Here is a 20,326-nt window from a genome sequence, read left to right on the forward strand (position 1 = left end):
CCAAAAAAATCTCTGGACATGGTCTTACATTTATAACTGAGTGTATGTGAGCGGAATAGAATATACAAAAATGGAACATCCCTGGGAAACTAGGATGGTGTCAGTCACAATACCTGCCATGTCCTCTAATCGAAAAGCTCTCAGACCCCAAAACTTTCTGAACAATTTAAATTCCATTGATGATAATGGGTAGTAAGCATTTAGCATTTTCTTCTGTAGAGAACTTGTTAAGAGGCACAAAACCAAAATGACAATTTGTGTGTGTTTTTTTGGTTAGTTTTATATTATGGGAGAGAAAAAAAGTTTTGTTTGCATTTTTTTTTCTTATATGGGAGAAACATTTTCTCTTTTGAGATAGGGTCTTGTGATGTCATAGAAGTACAAGTTTTATACATATAGCCACTTGACACAAATAGTATATTTGTGACATTGAGATGCTGACCTAATGCCCCCAAATCAAGTAAAACTGTGAGGCTGTGTTCTTTCAACACGTGAGAACGGTGTGGTGCGGGCACTTCCAAAGGACGAGGAGGTGGTATGGGAACACACAGGAAGGCATCACAGAAAGAATGCCATTCAAGCTGATTACAGTTTATCAAGTATATTAGTTTGCTTCAAGCTAAATGGTAATTTAAAGGGAGGTTCTAGGAGTATTTTTTCCTCTAAAAAATTATATTTATGGGGATGACATTGGTTAATAACATTATGTAGGCTTCAAGTGTAACTCCTTCTTTATTTCTAAGTTCTCTTAAAATAAAACTACTACAAAGAGTAGTCCTCGATATACTGCAATCTGATTTCAGCTCCTAAATTGTGAGACATTATTTTCGAGAGAGACAACATTCTGGGCTAACAGCTGATCAAAGTGGCATCTATAGTCTCTTCTGCCAATAGGTTCTCACTATTTTCCTTGTGTTGTCAGAACGCGATACTTGAAAAATATTTGTAACGTCTGACAGCTCATAATTTTGTTAGAGTGGAAGAACTTTTTTGCTCCATAATTGTAAGACATTTTCATTGTTAGATTTTAAAAAATATATATATTTTATTGATTTTATACAGAGAGAAAGAGAGAGGGATAGAGAGCTAGAAACATCGACCAGCTGCCTCCCGCACAACCCCCACCGGGGATGTGCCCGCAACCAATGTACATGCCCTTGACCGGAATCGAACCCGGGACCCCCCAGTCCGCAGACCGACGCTCTATCCACTGAGCCAAACTGGCCTTGGCTCATTGTTAGATTTACAAGCACCAATTAGAATGGCCAATCCAATGAATTTCATTTCTACGTCATCTCTTTCCTTTCAATAACTTTCATATACACACCTGCCTTCAGCATTTGTCCACTTACAAACCACATTAGATAAACTGTGGTGGATAAATATCACATAAGAATACTGTTACATGTCCATTTAACAAAACCACGGTCCAGGTTCTTGTTGCAAAACAATGAGTAAGGAAATCCTTCCTGCTGAATGCTAACGCCATGCTTCCTGTCCTCAGAAATGTGTTCTTACAGAATCGATTCCTGCCATCATTAGAGTCTATAGCGCTACCTGTCCCTCTGCATTCATCTTCAGACTCATCTAATGTTTTTTAAATGCTTTTCTCTATTATTTTTCTTCTCTTTGACATTATGGATAGAAAATGAAAACTCTCTTTGCTCTGGCTGGTATAGCTCAGTTGGTTGGAGTGTCATCCCGTTTATACCAAAAGGTCTCGGGTTTGATTCCAGGTGAGGGCACATACCCAGGTTGTGGGTTCAATGCCTGCTTGGGGTGTTTCAGGGAGGCAACTGATTGATGTTTCTGTTGCATTGATGTTTGTTCTTTCATTCTCTCCCTTCCTCTCACTCTCTCAAATCAACAAGAACATATCCTCAGGAAAGGATTTAAAAAAAAAAAAAAAAGCACTGGCCGGTCAGTTAGTTGGAGCATGCACCGAAAGGTAGCAGGTTTGATTCTGGTCAGGGCGCATGCCTGGGTTGTGGGTTTGATCCCTGGTAGGGGGTGTACAGGACACAGCCGAGTTATGATTCTTTCTCATTATTGATGTTTCACTTTTACATTGATGTTTTTCTCGCTCTCCCTTCCTCTCTAAAAATCAATAAACTATTCTTTAAAAAACCCCACAAACTTCTGACTTTTCAATTATGTTCCCTGAAAGCTAAAAGTAGACTACAAAGATGATGTCTCTAGTCCTCAGACATACCTTCTTGAAAGATAACGCAATATGATCATTGATACTCCATATAATGTATCTTAGATTTATAAAATTATCCAATGGACTCACACATCTATATATATATATAAAAGCCAAGTGACTGGACAATGGAATGACTGGAACGACTGGTTGCTATGACATGCCTGTGGTGGCCAACTGGGTCAATTGGGACCCTGATTGGCTCCCTCAACCTCCCGCGGCCCCTCCCCCTACCCGGCCCCACCCACCCTGATTGGGGGCGGGGCCAGCCAGCCAACCTCCTACATCCCCCCCCACAGCTGGCCCGGCCCCAATGTCACCCATCAGGGTGGGACAGCCAGACCCCACCCGTGCACAAATTCGTGCACTGGGCCTCTAGTAGTAATTATAAGAGAGAATGAATTTTATTTTTAAAATAAGTAAATTTCAGGGTCTCCTTCCTGCACTTGTCACCACATCCCTGTCTGGATTCCCGGATGCCTGTTCAGTGCCGGACCTCTGCCCACTGCCCCCATCTCACAGTGTCCAGGCTCTTCACTCGCATCCATATCCAGGGCCATTGCCAATGACCAGTCCCCTGTATCCCCCAGGGAAGAGCCTGGCCCTCCCGACCACCTGTCTTAGTGTCTGCTCTCTGGGCATCCAGGAAAGGCTGTGTGAGGACAGTGAGAAGGCAGCTGCCTGCAAGTCAGGAATTGAGTCCTCATAGAAACCAACCTGCTGGAACCTGGATCTCAGACTCCCAGCCTCCAGAACTGTGAGAAAATTGAAACTACCTTAGAGATCTAAAATCTGTTGTTTAACCCCACCCCCCAAAAAAGGTAAATTTTGTCTTTGTTCTTCAGAAGACCCTAAGAAGGAATAAAGTTAAAAAATTATTAGTCCTTATAAATAGTTGGAACGCCTCAAAAAATAAACTAAAAAACTAAAATTGGGTCCTGATGTTCAAATTTTAAACAGCTGTATTATCTATACAATACCTCATCGAGTTAATAAAAAATTGCTATTTTAGAGACAGTAGTCAAAAGACAATGTTATTCCTTCAAAGCTGCAGAGAATATACTGCCAACATACTGTTCAAGAAAATACTTTCTCAAACTTCTCACTGTAACACTGCAGAAAGTTTAATCAAAATCATATGGTATCACGTCATTCTCACTGAAGAAAATGTTTCACTCAAAAAACTCGTTACATAGAAAAACAAACTTTCAGATTTCAACATGTCTATTTAACTTCTTTATTATGTCTATATCAACGTGCTGTTTAAGCTTTTAGTTTCTTATACTATTTCCTATTATTTTTCTTGATCACCCCTAATAGAAATTCAAATTCATTAAACAAGGTATTTTTTTTTACTTGGGAAATAAAATTGTTATATTGATAACTATAAACTCTAATAACTTAAAAATATAAATCAGAAAATTGTCCACTGTATATTTAATAAACTTATTTTGCTCTTACTTCTTGGGAAATTATAAAATAGGAAAGAAAATAAAGGAGAAATGGAAGAAACAAAGGTTTTTGGCCTCTGAACAGGTAACTTAAAAAGAAGTTTCTCAAAATAATTTAGACGTGTGGTCCCTTAATTGGATAAACAAAGCCACAACATACAACATTTAATTGTCTCTTCAGTTCCCTGGTCAAATTCGTTCCCTTTCTTTCTCATAACTGGTGTCCATAGTTGTTCTAGCCAGTATAGCTAGTGCAGAGAAATATCTTCTGGCTAAATAAAAATCTTTAGGCAAAAAGTAATGAAATAAAGGGACAGAATGAGGAAAGAGATAGGGCAGTAGAAGGCTGCTGTGGGATGGGGGGTGCGGGGTGGAGGGCAGAGTGGATTAGGGTGTACCTCCACCCCCGTTTCTTTTATACACACCCAAAAGAACAACATATTTAGTCACTAATAAATATTGGTTATAAGGCAAAGCTCTAGCATTGATTCCATTTTGAAAACACTTTAACAAAACAAAAACCTTACCAAGTTGAAAATTATCAACTCTCTATGCTAAATGACATTCACATTCAGCTATATTACAAGATCTACCCCAGCACGTTGCCAACATGACAAAGTGAAATTTCATAACCAAAGAGAAATACTTCCCTGAACATCCCCCAACAGTCCAGGATTCATAGATTCCCCTTAATGTTGGATATCCTGAAAAATTAGGCAAGAAGCAGGCCATGAAGTATGAAATCACTTCAGTCTTGGGAGGAGGAGGAGGAAGGGGAAGGAATAAAATCTGTTAAGTTAAAAAGTCTTTTTCTCACAGTAATAAATACTCTTTCAGAGTTAACATTTTTATTAAAATACAAATCTAGACTAAAGTGGAAAACAAAGTTTTACTTTCAAGTGGTCCTCTAATCTTTAAAACATTATGTGAAGAAACTTGTAAAAATGCCCACTCCATATTTGATTTCCATGTCAGATTATGGTACTCAGAATATTGAACCAGAATTTCACCAACAAAAACAAAAACAAAGAAAAACCCTCAAAATATGACCAGTACATTACGTATGAATTACAGAGCATGTGCTTTAATGCCATATACATGTTGAATACCAATCCAAGAACCTCTGAGACCCCGCACTTCCTGCACGAGCTCTGGGCAGCAAAGATGACTAGAATCCCTTCCTGTACATAAAGCAGAAATTAAGAATTTCACTTAAAAGGTGCAACTGGACAACTTGGATATTTTAATATTGTCAAGAAAGTAATAAGAAAAATGTTTTATTTAAATAATGTTATTCCTTTTGAATTGACATTGATTTTCTAGACCTTTCTCTACTGTTTACAATGTATCTGTAGTAATTGCACCTCGATGGTTAGCAATTTACTACAGGGGTACAGGTTTGTTTCATTTGAAAATATTCTTCCCCTTCCTAATTTGATATTTAAAGTTGTTATAAAATCTGTAATTTACTTTAAGACACGTCAGTACAGTGTGCTACGTATATGTGTTAGTTACTCCACGAAAAATCTACACTCTGGAGCAGGGGTGGGGAACCTCGGTCCTTCTAAGACCTGAGAAATCATTTGCTCTGGCCTTGCCAAGGCATTAGGGGTGAGTTAATTAAATGACCGAATATAGCAGGCTAATGTTTAAGTTGATAATGTTATATGGCCCGAGAATGATGTTATCAATATCCACATGGCCCTGGGCAGAAGGAAGGTTCCCCGCCCCTGTTCTAGAGACAGCTATTGACCCTAAATGGGAAAACCCATTCGAAGAGGAATTAAGCTAGGATTTAACCTAAAAGCCAGATGGCTATTTAACATGCTTCAGCTATCCTAGTCTCATGTAAACTATGTAGCCTTGTTACTTAGGATCATGGACATTAGGAATTCCCGGGATAAAATGAGTGGCGTTAAGAGACAAGGACTGATTGGAAATACACAGGTAATCCCCCACTCTGGTGTGAACAAGTATTTAAGAATCTAGTGGAGGCCATCGCAGAAGTGCCAGCGGTCAAAATGAAGTTTAATCACTCTGTGATTTCCGACCGGAGCCGTGAAAGGCATTTCGATGCACTTTCCCACGTTCGCCGGGAGATTATGTCTTCTCCTCTTTCCAAAGAGCTGAGACAGGCGTACAATGCTCGATCCATGCCCATCGCAAGGACGATGAGGTTCAGGTTGCTCAAGGACATTACAAAGGGCAGCAAATTAACAGAGTCGTCCAGGTTTACAGGAAGAACTACGCCAGCGACATTGAACGAGTGCCTCGGAGAAGGCGAATGGTACGACTTCCATGCGTGTGTTCACCCCAGCACACTGGTCATCAAGACTAAAGCTGGACAAAGGCCGCAAAAAGACCCTGAATGTAAAGCCAAATCTCGCCAAGTAGGAAAGGAGAAAGGCAAATATAAGGAAGGAACAATTGAGAAGATGAAGGAATAAAGTAATCTTATACACAACTTTCATTAGAAACTTAAAATGGAAAAAAAAGAAGACTCTAGAAGGCCCGGAGCTGCAGTGTTGGGAAGGCTGTCTCGGGCTCCATGTTAAACGGCTCCGTGCAGCCACTGATTTGGAAGATGCCGGTGGCCTGGTTCAGACCATGTTCTGTCTCTGACACTGTAACAGTGGCCTCAGTACATCTTTAGGTTCAGGGAGGTGAGAGGACTAAGGACAGACAGTGGGGGCTGCCTTCACGATTTATGCAAGGGCACAGACTCTGGCTTGCTTTCATTGTAACCTGCTAGCCTGGTGGCAGGGCGCACACCCAGAGCCTTTATCTATCTGTAACTATTGGAGGCAGATTACCAAAAGGTACATCAACTGGAGAATTGCCAAACTGGCTTAAATAAGTTTGGGGGGAAAAAAGAAAGATTTGTGCAAATATAGAAAGTGCTTCCTACTAAAACTTTGAGGGAAGATGTATCTGCTGATACAATCATTTTGAAATTGAAATCCCTGTTTTTAAAGTTTCATTACAAGAGATTCATTTTACATAAAACCTCCTCCATCTGGAACACATTTTACTTCTCCATAAACAGCGAACTGGAGTAACTGTGAACGATTATTTTCACAAGGGTAATGCTCTTCTAAAGAATCCCCTTTAATACAAACCATATGTTAGCATCTCTGAAAGAAAAGATATTCTTCAGGAAATTACTTGTCTCTTTCAGATCAAAGAAATGGAAACAAAAGGATTCTAAAGCTTATGGAGCTTAGTTTCAAATATTTTTCACTGTGAGCATGTGGTTTGTAAATACTGACTACATGAAATTCCACTGTACACCCAACTCATTTTTTAGTATCACATTGCTCTTCCAGTATGAGGTATAACACCAATACCAACCCAAGGCCTGTCCTGTCCACGGAGCCACTGCCTCCCATGTATCTTCTGCTCATCCTTCAGAAACTGGGGCAGGCACACTCTCAGGGGGTCTAGCACACGCCATACGCTCCCTGAGCTCAATTGTGGCGTGTCTTTGAAAGTATATTAAAGTGAAACCCAAAAGAAGGTGAGCTCTATGAGGCTAGGGACTTTGGTTTTGCCCACTGATATATTCCCGGGGCTTAGAAGAATGTTTAGCACTTAGTAGGCAACCACCTTTCAATAAAGGGATTGCACACGTACTATGTACTTACATGTGAAAGGCACAGCCAGGAACTAAGGAGCCAGAGAACAAGGTAGATGAGGTCCCTACTGTCAGAGATCTTACATTCTAGCAGCAGAGACCATAAGTAAGCAGAGTAATTAACTATAAGTTGTGATTAATGCTATGAGGGAAATCAATAGGACACTGATAGACAATAGAGGAAATTCCTGAGACAGGGTGTTAGACTAACTAGGTGTTTAAATGAGACAGGAGAAATGTGGACAGATCTGAAATACATGCTGGAAGTGTAACGAAAAGAGGTTACTCCTGGCCTGGACTTGGGCCCCCCCCCGCAAAAAAAAAAAAAGCTGAATCAATGATGATTCATAGGTATTTTGTTTTTCTAGGGTTTTTTTTTTTGGTTATTTTTATTTTATTTTATGCTTAAGCAGGTGGGTGATTTGATGATACCATATACTGACACAAGACTTAAACAAATTTTGAACAGAAGAGATGAAGTTACATCTGGAATATGTTAAATTTGAGAAATCTATTAGACATCCAAATGAAGATATCAGGTAAGCAGCACAGTGCCTGGCAGAGAATAGGTGCTTAATAATTAACTACACAACAAAAAATATAAATTATATAAAATTTACTTTAAAAATGAGCCAATACTGGCTACTCTCTAAACCTGTGAGAACCAGTGTTGGCAACACCCACAGACAACTGCTAACGGGATGTTTGAACTGAACATGAGTCAATCAATGGAACTAACCACTTCGTTATTTTATGGAACCACTAAAATCAACTACTTATAGTATTGTGTAATGCCTTATGATAGTAGTAGCTAGCTACTAAACCATTTCTTTAAAAAAGATACTATACCTACCAATATAAAATTGACTTTCTAAAATAAAGCTCAGCCTAGCCGGTGTGGCTTAGTGGTTGAGTGTCAATCTATGAACCAGGAGGTCACGGTTCGATTCCCAGTCAGGACACATGCCTGGTTATGGGCTTGATCCCCAGTGTGGGGCATGTAGGAGGCAGCTGATCAATGATTCTCTCTTATCATTGATGTTTCTCTCTCTCTCTCTCTTCTCCTCTCCCTTCCTCTCTGATATCAATAAAAAATATTTAAAAAATAAAAATGAAAATAAAAATAAAAAGCCCAAAGTCAATAATTAAAGATACTTTTGTTTCTTGTTGAATGAATAGCTATGTCTAAAAATATTGCCTTAATCAAAAATATTTTTTCTAAAATGATTAGCTTTTAATATGTTAGATTGAACATAAAGATTATTATACAGTAGCACAAGCACTTTGGAAGGAATATCAGCTGAAACAGGGTTTGCTTAGAATTTAGATTGGATGGGGGATTCTTGCTAGCATCAATCTTGCTAGCAAACAATCCAAGGCATTCTTCCTACCAGTAGAATTTATAAGTTCCTACCAGAATTATTAAACATTGTATAAATAATGAGACTCACGTATAGTAGTATTTACTTTGCAAATTAATTTTAAAAAGCAAGGAATAAGCTAGAGCAGCGTTTCTCAACCTCGACATAATTGACACTGGGGCTGGATGATTCGTTGCCTGTCCTGTACACTGCAGGGTGTTTAGCAGCATCCCTGGCCTCTACCCACCAGATGCCAGCTGCACGCCACTACCCATTGCCCAAGTCGAACAACCAAAACTGTCTCTAGACACACCAAATGTCCCCTGGGGGGACCCTAATTGAGAAGCACTGGTCTAAAATAATGCAAATTACAGATTATAACCTACACATGCCAATAGAGAAATTTTATTAATAATTTGTGGCAGCCAATTTCCAAGATGAGTTCAACAATCCCCACCTTTTGATACGTCATCATGTGTGACCAATAAAATATATCACAGGGATGGAATGTGACTTCCAAGGTGGGGTCATAAAGAACACCGTGTGGCTTCTGTCTTGCTCTTTCTTGGATCCCTTGCTCTGGGGGGATGCCAGCTGCCATGTCAGGAGCAAGCAACTCTATGGAGAGGCCTTTGAGGTGGGGAATGAAGGCCTCCAAGCAACCACCAGGAGGAACGGAGGCCTCCTGCCGAAAGCTACCCCAGTGAGCTTGGAAGAAGATCCCCCAGCCTCAAGTCTTCAGATGACTGCAGCTCTAGCCAAGAACATCTTAATGACAACCTCATGAGAGATCCTGAGCTAGAGCCACCCACCACACAGAAACTCTGAAATAATAAATGTTTTAAGTCACTAGGTTTTAGGGCAACTTGTTACATAGCAATAGGTTAGGGTTACAGAACTGTACTATCTGTCTCAAACACAAAAGCCCTGGCAAGTACATGAACCCTTACTGCTTAGTAACAGAATCACGACATTGTTTATCAAGGACACAAATGACTGATTCGTAGCAATTTATCTTTTCTAAGCAAAAATAAGATAAATGGGCTCAAAACTGTTTCTCCTGAATTTAAAGTGTGGTTTAGGGGAGAACATCAGAACAGACTGGTAACTGGATTTATGTGGTAAAATAAAATATTTTCCACTAAGAAGGCCTTGAAAATCTTCACAGAGATCACATACCTAAGTTGGTAGCTCACAGTGTCTTCTATGCCATGATACAGCCACTAAACACAGGGCTTTCAGTAGGAAGAACTTAAGATTTAAATGTGGCTCAGGCTCAATGGTGATGATCCATGGAATGACAGACACTCTACAAACAAAGCTCAGTTTCCCCAGATGTCTTGTATAGCCAAGAGTCTCAGCGGGCTTCCTACTGCCATAGGCACATTTGTTATCCCACTTTGTACAAAAACAAATAAAATAATTACTGAGTGAATGCGGATTAAGTGACTCTTCAAATTTTCTCTTACTAGGAATAAACAATATTCTAAGCAAATAGATCCTAATTTCCTACATAACTTGGAAGTCTCTTGTACTTAAAATATCTGATGGTGTTATAGGCTAAATTGTGCCCTCCCCCCAATTCATATGCTGAAGTCCTAACTCCCAGTACCTCAGAACATGATGATACTTGGAGATTAGGTTTTTACTGAGGTAATGAAGTTCAAATGAGGTCACTAGGTGGGTCCTAATCCAAAATGATGGGTGTCCTTTTAAGAGAAAAAATAGGCCACAGACACACACAGAGGGAAGACCATGTGAAGACATGGAGAAGATGGCCATTTACGAGCCAAGGAGAGAGGTCTCAGACGAAAGCAACCCTGCCAACCCCTTCATCTCAGAATTCTAGCCTCCAACTGTGCGGCAATTAACTTCTGTGGTTTCAGCCGCCCAGTTGGTGGCAGTCTGTTATGGCAGCCCTAGCAAACTTGGAGGCCACTTCCACTGAGCGCAGAGACCATGTCATCAGAAAATTAACATGCAGACCATGACTTTACATTCCCAGAATAAAACAGTGTGTGACAATGTTTTCAGATTCCCCCAAATTAGCCACTGAATTGAAGTCTCATTATTCTGGCCTTCTTGACTTTTACAACACGTCTAATATCAGAAGAGGGAGAAAAAACAATTAACTCTAACCACTGAAATAGAAATATAACGGAAACTGAAGACCCTCTCCAAAATGATCGTGAAAGGGTTATAGACTCTTGATGACTATAATCCAGGGCAAAAGGTTTACTGAAGGAATGCCCACTTTGTTGAATACGGGTCTGGAGATAATCTGCCATGAAAGTGTTGACTGAGCAGGTGGAATGGGGAGGACAGTATCCTCACACTAATACTAATTTGGCTATCACGTAGGATAATATCCTCAGGCGAACTGTTATAGTTGATCCAACTGAGGGAGAAAGTAAAGCTTTTAATGAATTAAAGAAAGTTGAACAGAAGAATTTTTAAAGAGAAATAATAGTAATGACAACTTATTCTGAAGTCCATGACATGGGAACAGCAAGACATGAGAAGGATAACTTACTACACTGAATACCAACCTTATGTGTTGAGCATTTATTATGCCCAGTGCTGTGTTAAATAGCAAACACGCATCTTTAAGTCCCCATGCCAACCCCCTAACAGGTATTACATATCATCCCCAATCAAAGTTGAAAAAAATAAGTTCAGAGACGTTACAGAATTATATATCCATACAATCTACACTAATAAAAGAGTAAGATGAAAATTGACCGTACCTTCGCAACACCCACCAGCTAATCAGGAGTGAGTATGCAAGTTAACCCAACAAAGATGGAGGCTTAATTTGCATATGCAGGTGCCGAGTGGCCGGGGGCAGGGCGGGACGCAGGCATTCCACACTGCCCCAGCCGCTCCAGGCCTCTGGGCAGCGTGGGAAGGTGGAAAGGCGGCTCCGGCCGGAGCGAAGGCGGTGCCGGCAGCCAGGGTAAGGAAGGCCCATTCTTGCATGAATCTTCGTGCATCGGGCCTCTAGTAATATATAATTATCTATTTATGTAGAATATATGATTACAATTAATTTCACAGTTTTTCAATTGCTTTTTAAAATGTGCCTACTAGAAAAATTTAAATTACAGGTTACCTGCATTATATTTCTATTGATAGTACTATTCTATACTATATTGATTAGCCTCTTCCAAAAATCTATACAGTGCTGTATTTAAATGAATCATAATAGACACTTAACTAGAAATCTGAGGAATTAAGTTTCAACTTACAAAACGAGATGAGTTATCATTTTTCACAGTCTTCGCATTTCCAAATGATTCCAGAATTGGATTGGCTTGCAAAAGTTGCCGTTCAAGTTCCCCCTAAAAGACATTACACATACACACATGTATACACACATACACACAAATAAAAGCAGATGTGTGTTAATCTAGTGTCTTTACTCCAGTCCTCAGGGGAAAAAATAAAAATAAAACAAAAAACTGCCTCTTTCCCTTAGTCCTTTCATTTAGTTAGTCATCAGCAACCTTTGTTGACTTCTTATTCTAGGTCATAAGAAGGAAAAGAGTTAGCATCTATAGAGAAGAAAATGTCACATTGATCAGAGATGACAAATTTAAGGACAGGGCACATAAATTAGGCAGAGAATTCTGAAAATAAAACAAAGTAACTGGTTTTCAGAAAATAAAATTTAGCATCAATTAAGAACATATTAATACTTACATGTTATAATTACTGGTCTAAAGCTTGCCATTTTCCCAAGGGTTTCACATAATATTTTAATAGCGTAGACCAGGCAATGTCCTCATCCATCTCCATGATCAGAGTTGGTAATACTACTGACTTCTCACTCAAATGTAAAAGACTAAGTATAGAGTATTTGATATAATGTATGTGGGGTTTTTTGATATGTTTTACTCATATATGCAAATTAGGTTATAAAACAGATTTTACAAAAAGTTGTGAGCATATTAATATGTGTTTTATCAGGAAACACAATAGAAAGCTGTATGAGAAAGCATGATGTCATTTCTGACCATATAAGCTCTAAAAAGTGATGCTTGTTCCTGGAATGTAATTTCAGAATTACATTGTATGATTTTAGTAACTCTGCTTTTTCCAAACACAAATCTCACCCCTATATTTTAAAATACCCACAAGTACTCTAGACCTAATGAAAGAAAGGACTAAAAACCACTACCAGCCCTGACCTGTGTTGCTCAGTTAGTTGGAGCATCATCCCATGCACCAGAAGGTCACAGGTTCGATTCCTGGTCAGGGCACATACCTAGGTTGCAGGTTCGTATGGGAGACAACCGATTGATGTATCTCTCTCACATTGATGTTTCTCTCTCTCTCCTCCTTCCTCTCTAAAAATCAATAAAAAATAACAACAAACAACCACTAGCAAATGTGATTCTCTAAGGAAAAAAGGAATAGAAGGAACCTCACATAAGATTTGTTAATTAATGGTCAGTTGCTATGTGACTAATTACACTATAATCAAATCCAAAACCAGAACAAATATATGCCAAATGGACTCCTGTACTCAGCTGAAAGAGTGAGGATGTTTTTCTGAGGCACACGACACAGTGAGGAGATATGCTCCTTATATGTCTACTCTGCAGCATTTATCTGGATTGTTCAGACTTTTACAGGTGCTAATTACAGTTTACGATTGTGTCCCACTGAGACCAGTCAGGAACCAGTCCTTGTCAGAACCCCAAGCTGCATGAATTTCATGCTACCAAGTACTGAAACACGTTCTTGGCATTAGCTGATAGGCTTTTTATACCGTGAATCGTCTAATTTATTAACTTCAAAACACCAGCTTATTTCTGATGTAAACCTTTCTAAATATTATACGCTAACAAAATTTCTTAAACATGGTATCCTGAGCCAATTTTAATGACTAAGAGTCATCATTAAAAATGTTAGTATCTGCCTGGCTGGTGTGGCTCAGTGGTTGAGCATCAATCTATGAACCAGAAGGTCACGGTTCTATTCCTGGTCAGAGTACATGCCCAAGTGTGAGCTTGATCCCCAGAAGGGGGCATGCAGGAGGCAGCTGATCAAAGATTCTCTCTCATCATTGATGTTTCTATCTCCCTTTCCCTTTCTCTCTGAAATCAATTAAAATATATTTTAAAATATTGTATCATTCTGTGATGTAACAGAGTGCCCTTCTCCTGAGGTCACGTCCAGCGGTGTGCCTTTGGCTAACTAACATCCTACAAAAGCCCTCATATGCTGGCTCTGCAATATGTTTGGGCTCTAGAATCCTTTTACCTCACTCAGAATGTATAATCAGAACGTAGAAATTGTTAGAAAAAACCGACTTTTCATAAGTGGGGTATTACCTTTTACAACACCGAACATCTGTTAGATCAAGGAATTAGAATAGGTTCCTCAAAAATTGCACACTATTCTGCCAAGTAAAACCGTAATGAAAATACTTTAAGAAGTAATCCACCTTTAAAATGTTTTCCTAACTTGGGAGGCAATACAAGTGTTGCATATTCCATTTTAATATTCCTTAGGCATGGCTACAAGAATTCTTTGGATCAAGTTTATTGATTCTTTTCCTTTCATGTGTGTGTGATTCTCTCCTGCTGGCTTGTAGCAGCAATTTTCAACCTTTTTCATCTCATGGCACATATAAACTAATTACTAAAATTCTGCAGTACACCAAAAAACATGTATTTTTTCCCTGACCTGAACAACAACAAAAAGTATAATTCTGATTCATTCACAATGGACCACTATTGTTCTGTTGGCTGTTGTCACTTTTTAAATTTGATAACCTAAGGGAAAAGAGTTCAGAGCCCCCGACTATAGTCAGGTATTGCATGTTTTAAACATTCTTGTGGCACACCGGCTGAAAATCGCTGGCTTATAGTAATTGACTGTATTCCCTGTACCCGTGGTCGGCAAACTGCAGCTCGCGAGCCACACGCGGCTCTTTGACCCCTTGAGTGTGGCTCTTCCACAAAATACCACGGCCTGGGCGAGTCTATTTTGAAGAAGTGGCATTAGAAGAAGTTTAAGTTTAAAAAATTTGGCTCTCAAAAGAAATTTCAATTGTTGTACTGTTGATATTTGGCTGTTGACTAATGAGTTTGCCGACCGCTGCCCTGCACCTAGCTCAGTCAGTAACGAGTCAAACTGATGCACCAGGACTATTTGCTGAGTAAATGTATAATCAGAGATCCTAGAACATTCTAGTAGCATTTGGCGAAGGGATGGTGGCGAGCTAAAGGTGGTGACAAGATTTGGGTAAGGGTCCCTGTAGTCATGGAAGTAGCTGTAGACCTTGGCACTTCCGTGTCCCTCTTGGGGCCACTACAGTGATAGCGTGTGGTATTACTTCTGTCCTGATGGATTTGTGGCTTCAGTGAGACCAGGCAAAGACCTCAAAAACTCATCAATGAATCACAAAAAAACTTGACACAAAACATACAAAAATGGTCTTACATTAAGAAATTACCACTAAATTTGATCATTTCTGTGTTGAGCCATTTCATATTTAAACAGTGCCAAGATCTCTCAACCAAATGACAAAGGCACTTGTAAACCATCGGGCAGTGACTAAGTGCTACCCCCTTCTGCTAGACTGGCTGGGCAGTGTCCCTTATTTCTATCCAATATAAGAAGAAGTGTCGTTTGGGAATGTGGAAAACAGTTACATTAGCTATTGAAATTATTTTTAAAATTCTAAGTGTTTAGAATTGTATGGTTTAAAGATTGACCAATGGTGATGAAAACCCTGTTTATTACATAGTGTATATACACTTGCTATATGTTAGAGGATGAGTTTAAATTGGTAAAAACTATATACCCCTTTCAAAATTTCAGTTCGGTCATCAAGGGGACTCAGTCCGAGCCCATCCTGCACCTGCAGGCTGAGAGGGCAAAGGCGTGGTGTCGCACTGAACACAGGAGGAGGGATGAAACGAGGTGGCAGCAACTAGTCACAATGTTGAGAAATGGACTCTAATCACACTGGCAGGTCTAATTTCTGTACTTGCTGGCTATCACCTTGTGTCTTAGTTCAAGGCCGTTTAGACCAGTAAATGTAATGGTAGCCCGAGCTGCTGCCTGGCTTTGGGGCAGGTGAGCGGGCTTGATGGATCACTCTTAGGGAATGGTCGGTCAAGTTTTAGAAACTGGTTGTTTTTAAACCTTCTCGGAAACTGTGCTGAGCTCGGCCTCTGGTGTGGCACTGAACACCGTGCAGGCTCTGAGGCCTGTGACAGCGACCGATGACGAGGGAAGAGGGTGCGGAAACTACTTTCAGTTGGCTGGGGGGCAAAGCCAAAAAGTTTATAGGTAAATGTTTATTTAACGTTTACTTAAATATTGTGAGCTAAATTTTAAAAATTGATGTCATGTATTTGTTCATGTTTCCGTAAGTTTCAAGGGCACATATAAAAAGTACAGATCACTGCACTGCCACAATGGCTACAATAAAGACAATGAGAGTGCTGGTGAGGATAGAGAAACTGGCACCCTCCTAAACTGCTGGTGAAAATGTACCAAAAATGGTCCAGTCGCTTTGAAAAATAGTTTGGCAATTCCTCAAAATGTTAAACAGAAAGTTACCACAACTCACCAATTCCACTCCTAGGCATACACCCAAGAGAACTGAAAATCTATGTCCACACAAAACTTGTATGCAAATGCTCAGTGCAGCATTATTCACAATGGCCCCCAAATGGAAACAACCCAAATGTCCATCAACTGATGAACGGATTAACGAAATGCGACATATTTAATATAACGGAATTTTATTCAGCCATAAAAAGGACTCGAATACTGATACATGCTACAGCATGAATGAACCTTGAAACACTGTGTGAAAGAACAGTCACAGAGAACCACGTACTATATGATTCCATTCATATAAAATATCCAGAAAAGGCAAATTCTTTGAGACAAAATATTTTAGTGCTTTCCAGGGGCTGGGAGGAAATGGAAGGTGACTCCGAATAGGTACGGAGCTTCATTTTGGTGTGATGAAAATGTTCTAAAATTAACTGCAGTGATAATTACATATCCTTTAAAAAACTGGACAGGATACTTTAAATGAGTGAATGTTATGGTACATGAATTAAACCTCAATAAATAAAGCTGATTTTTAATAAGCAAATAGACAAACAATAATAGACTCACAAAATCAGGAGCCTAGAAATCGTACTAATAATAAAATGCTAGAAATTTATACAAATGGTTCCTGGGAACCTGAGTCAGTTTTGCCTATGAAGTTCATCAATGTAAATTAACAAACCAGTGATATCAAGCCAAAAGAAACACTGACTTGCGAAGTATAGACTTTCAACATTATAATAGTTACTTTACGGCAGTCACCCTCAAAATGGGGAATGGAAATCACGAATAGGGGCACCCAGGAGGGGGAAGGGAGTGTGGACAGAGAAGTAATTACTGGCTAGGACCCTCTCCAGGCTGTACCCATTCCTTACTACTCATGAGTAGCTCATATCCCTTAAGTGTCCTGGGGAAGAAAAATTAATAGAGAACCAGTGTTCTCATGTTTCTAAAAACATAATCATAGCTGCTCCTTGACTAGACTACTATGAAATAAACTTGGGAAAAGCGGCCTTGATGATGCTGTGCACAGGAAATCCATGCAGGAAGACATGCAAATCAACGACAGCGAAGCGCGGCCTAGAGAAGCGGTTGCCTTCTTTGGGAGAACTTGCTACCCAGGGATTGATTGACCCAAAGTAAAATCTAGGGGGAGGCATGCTACTCACATACAACAGGGATCCACTCGGTAGTTTAAAATGACATCGAAACAAAATGCAAAAAACAATGACTTATGTTTCCCATAGAGGGCTGGCAAACCTAAATCTGTACTTCATTTGAGTAGGGACCCAAGTACCCATTAAAAGGACAAAAGCTGGTTTCTGGTCTAGTGGCTCCTTCTTTAAGTATCCTATAGGATGATGATTATTTCATTAACCCTCCAATTTGTCTGAATGCTCTGGTCTGCAGCTAAAAGAGCTGAAGGACACCATAGGCCTTCAGAGGTATAGTACAGCTTTGGGATGTGAGAATTTCTTACAATTTTAAGGAAGACATCTGAAAATCTCAGTACCTGTGACTATTCCTTTATTTCTATTCTATCCTATTTAGAATAGAAACTTGTGACAGTTTCTTTATAGAAATAGTTGATTTCCATAACTCGATACCCTTTCTTGCTGTATATTAGCTTTGTAGCATTATGTTTGTGGGAGACAGACAAATCAAGACCATTCCCATGCTAGGAAGGGTTACGACTGAGGATGGATGTCCCATCCTGCCTGAGGCACTGGCTCGGCTCTGCCCTCCCCTCATCCCCGGGGCAGCAAGTGCTCCAGTGGCAGTGTGTTCACTGCTCTGCTCTGTGGAGCTAAAGAGGTGGCATCTGATAGCTGGGAAGATCAACACTCCGCCAGGACATGCCACAGATAAAAAATTCTAATTTTATAAAATATAAGTAGACCTTTAGGTTAAAACACATACGGCCATAAAATTTTAACAGATTTGAAATTTGTTAACCCAAAAGGTACCACCCTTTAAAGTTGCAGCCCCAGGTTCAAAATGTAATATACGGCACAAGGCCAGGCCTCCATGTGTTTAAGAAGCATTAATATAATTCCACCTAGTACTTGGCATATGAAACCCTAAGGTTCTAGGCTTCATAAATGTGCGATTCAATGTCATGATAAAAGCGTAATTACTAAAGTTCATCTAGAAAACAAATTTAAAGCAAAACGGCATGCTGCTTCTGATGAAAAGAACAAGCCTCTAAGCAACCAATTTTCAAAATCAAAATGTTCTTCATAATAGATTTCACTCAGAACTAACGGTATTTGTTTCTAGTAGAAACTCAATCTAAAGACAAAAATTAGTGCGAACACTCAAGACTAAGAAGCATAAAGAAAAGCACTTGCCTGGTGTTTCACGGGTTTAGGCGATTCCTGCTGCTCGTTACAAACAGACAAATGCAAACGTTAGCAAGAGTGGTTCTCCCCTCCAAGCGCCCAGTCCCGCAGTTAGAACTGGGAGGGCTGGGGTGGCTGGCATTCTTTCAGGCCACATTAACGAACAGTTTTGCTATCTACAAATTAAGGATGGAGGACATTTACATCCTTACCCCTTTTCTATCTCCATTTCTTCCCAAATTTCTAGCCTCCCCTCAAGCTGCTGTGGGCAGTAGCAACCGGCTGCTCTGCGAAGTTCAGAAAGAACTGCCTAAAATATCTGCGGCTCTTCTTTTGGTGGAAAAATAAGTCTTCATAGGCACTGCTCATCGATTTTTAACTATTCTCACCAAATCTTTGCAAGAAATGAGGCTTCAAGCCACAGCCATGATTCCAGTTTCCCATTAGAATGACTAGTTGACAGCCATTTCCTGATCATCGGCTTCCTTTTAAGTGAAGGAGAGAGTTGTTGGGTCGGGTGGGGGGACAAGGGAGCTGTCAGAGAGCAGCACACTGGGTAGACCCGCTTCCTCAGTGGTTCTGAAATTATGGAAGAATAAACCTAAGGTTTAAAACAACAGCCACCGAGCAGGAACTTACAGGAATATTATGGTCCTTTCGGCCTTTGTGTGAAGAAGCGACGTGAGCAAGGTACTGGATGACCTTCTTGGTGTTCTCCGTCTTCCCGGCACCCGACTCGCCCCTGGAAGAGACAGTAACACAGGCCGCCTTGAAGGAAGCACAGCACACATTCCAAAATTACACTCAACAAGTGAAGCTGAGCGGAAACAAGAATTAGAAAATAAAAAGAAGATAAGTAGAGGAAAGAGCCTATCAGCAGTAGTTAGAAAATTATTGTTTTTAAATGGTATTAAATGAACCCAAATCTTTTTTGGTAAGGGGCCACAGGAAAATGCTCACAGCACTTTTTGTTCTTGGCACGAGGGTTCTGGCATGGAAGTGAAATTTGTGAGAATGCTTGTGAAGAAATTCCTTAGCACCAGAAACATACCCAGCACAGGAGATGCGATTCTTAAAACAATGAAAGGAAGGTAATTTAACCTGAAGGAACTGAGGGGACTCAGGGGTGCCCACTGATTACTGACATTCGTCTCCTAAACCAGCCAAAGCTTTCTGGGCTCATCCCTCATCGCAGGCGAATGATGGTCCTCCCCCGGTACCAGCACACAGCACCTCTCAGCTCACACCTTCAGACACTGCTGCCTCCCACGCTGGACGCGTGTGGCAAGGGCCACGGTTCCATGCATTTGTTTACTTGTGTTTATTTGTGTTGCTTCTTTTAAATCTACATAGCCTTGTGTAGTGTTGATACACAATTTGTAGAGAAAGTGAATGAATACTATGATTTTTTGTTATGAAGGAGGTGGGACAAATGCCATCACTTTATATGATTTATATGTTCAAACAAGGCTGGCACATTCTGCTTATTTCTACTCAGTGCTGAGCTTGAAAGTCAGGTAAAAGTTGCTAGCATGCAGTGACATCTGAACTGGGGTCTCTCTGCTCAAATGTTTAAGGCTCCCTAGGACATAATCAAAGCAAACCTACCTTGACAATCAAAATCTCAATTTAAACAAAAATGTAAAATTTAATATATACTAGTAATTAGGTTATTTTTAAAAAACCAAACTCAAAAATGTTATTTGACACATTGCCAACTAAGAATCCTGTTTTATCTAAGGCATGAAAAA

At 39.9% G+C, this 20,326-nt stretch overlaps 1 protein-coding gene across 2 annotated transcripts in view; it reads right to left on the bottom strand.

Annotated features, from left to right (window-relative positions):
- MYH10 (myosin heavy chain 10) overlaps positions 1 to 20,326 on the bottom strand; it is a 139,781-nt gene that overhangs the window by 70,113 nt on the left and 49,342 nt on the right. For both annotated transcript variants that reach the window (XM_079799283.1, XM_079799284.1), the window contains exons 5-6: positions 19,215 to 19,317; positions 11,898 to 11,990 (exon numbers count right to left, since the gene is read on the bottom strand). In XM_079799283.1, the coding sequence (XP_079655409.1) occupies positions 11,898 to 11,990; positions 19,215 to 19,317 (196 nt within the window). The remainder of the gene's footprint in view (positions 1 to 11,897; positions 11,991 to 19,214; positions 19,318 to 20,326) is intronic.

This window comes from Cnephaeus nilssonii, assembly GCF_951640355.1.
Source record: "Cnephaeus nilssonii genome assembly, chromosome: 19".
NCBI classification, from domain to species: Eukaryota; Metazoa; Chordata; class Mammalia; order Chiroptera; family Vespertilionidae; genus Cnephaeus; species Cnephaeus nilssonii.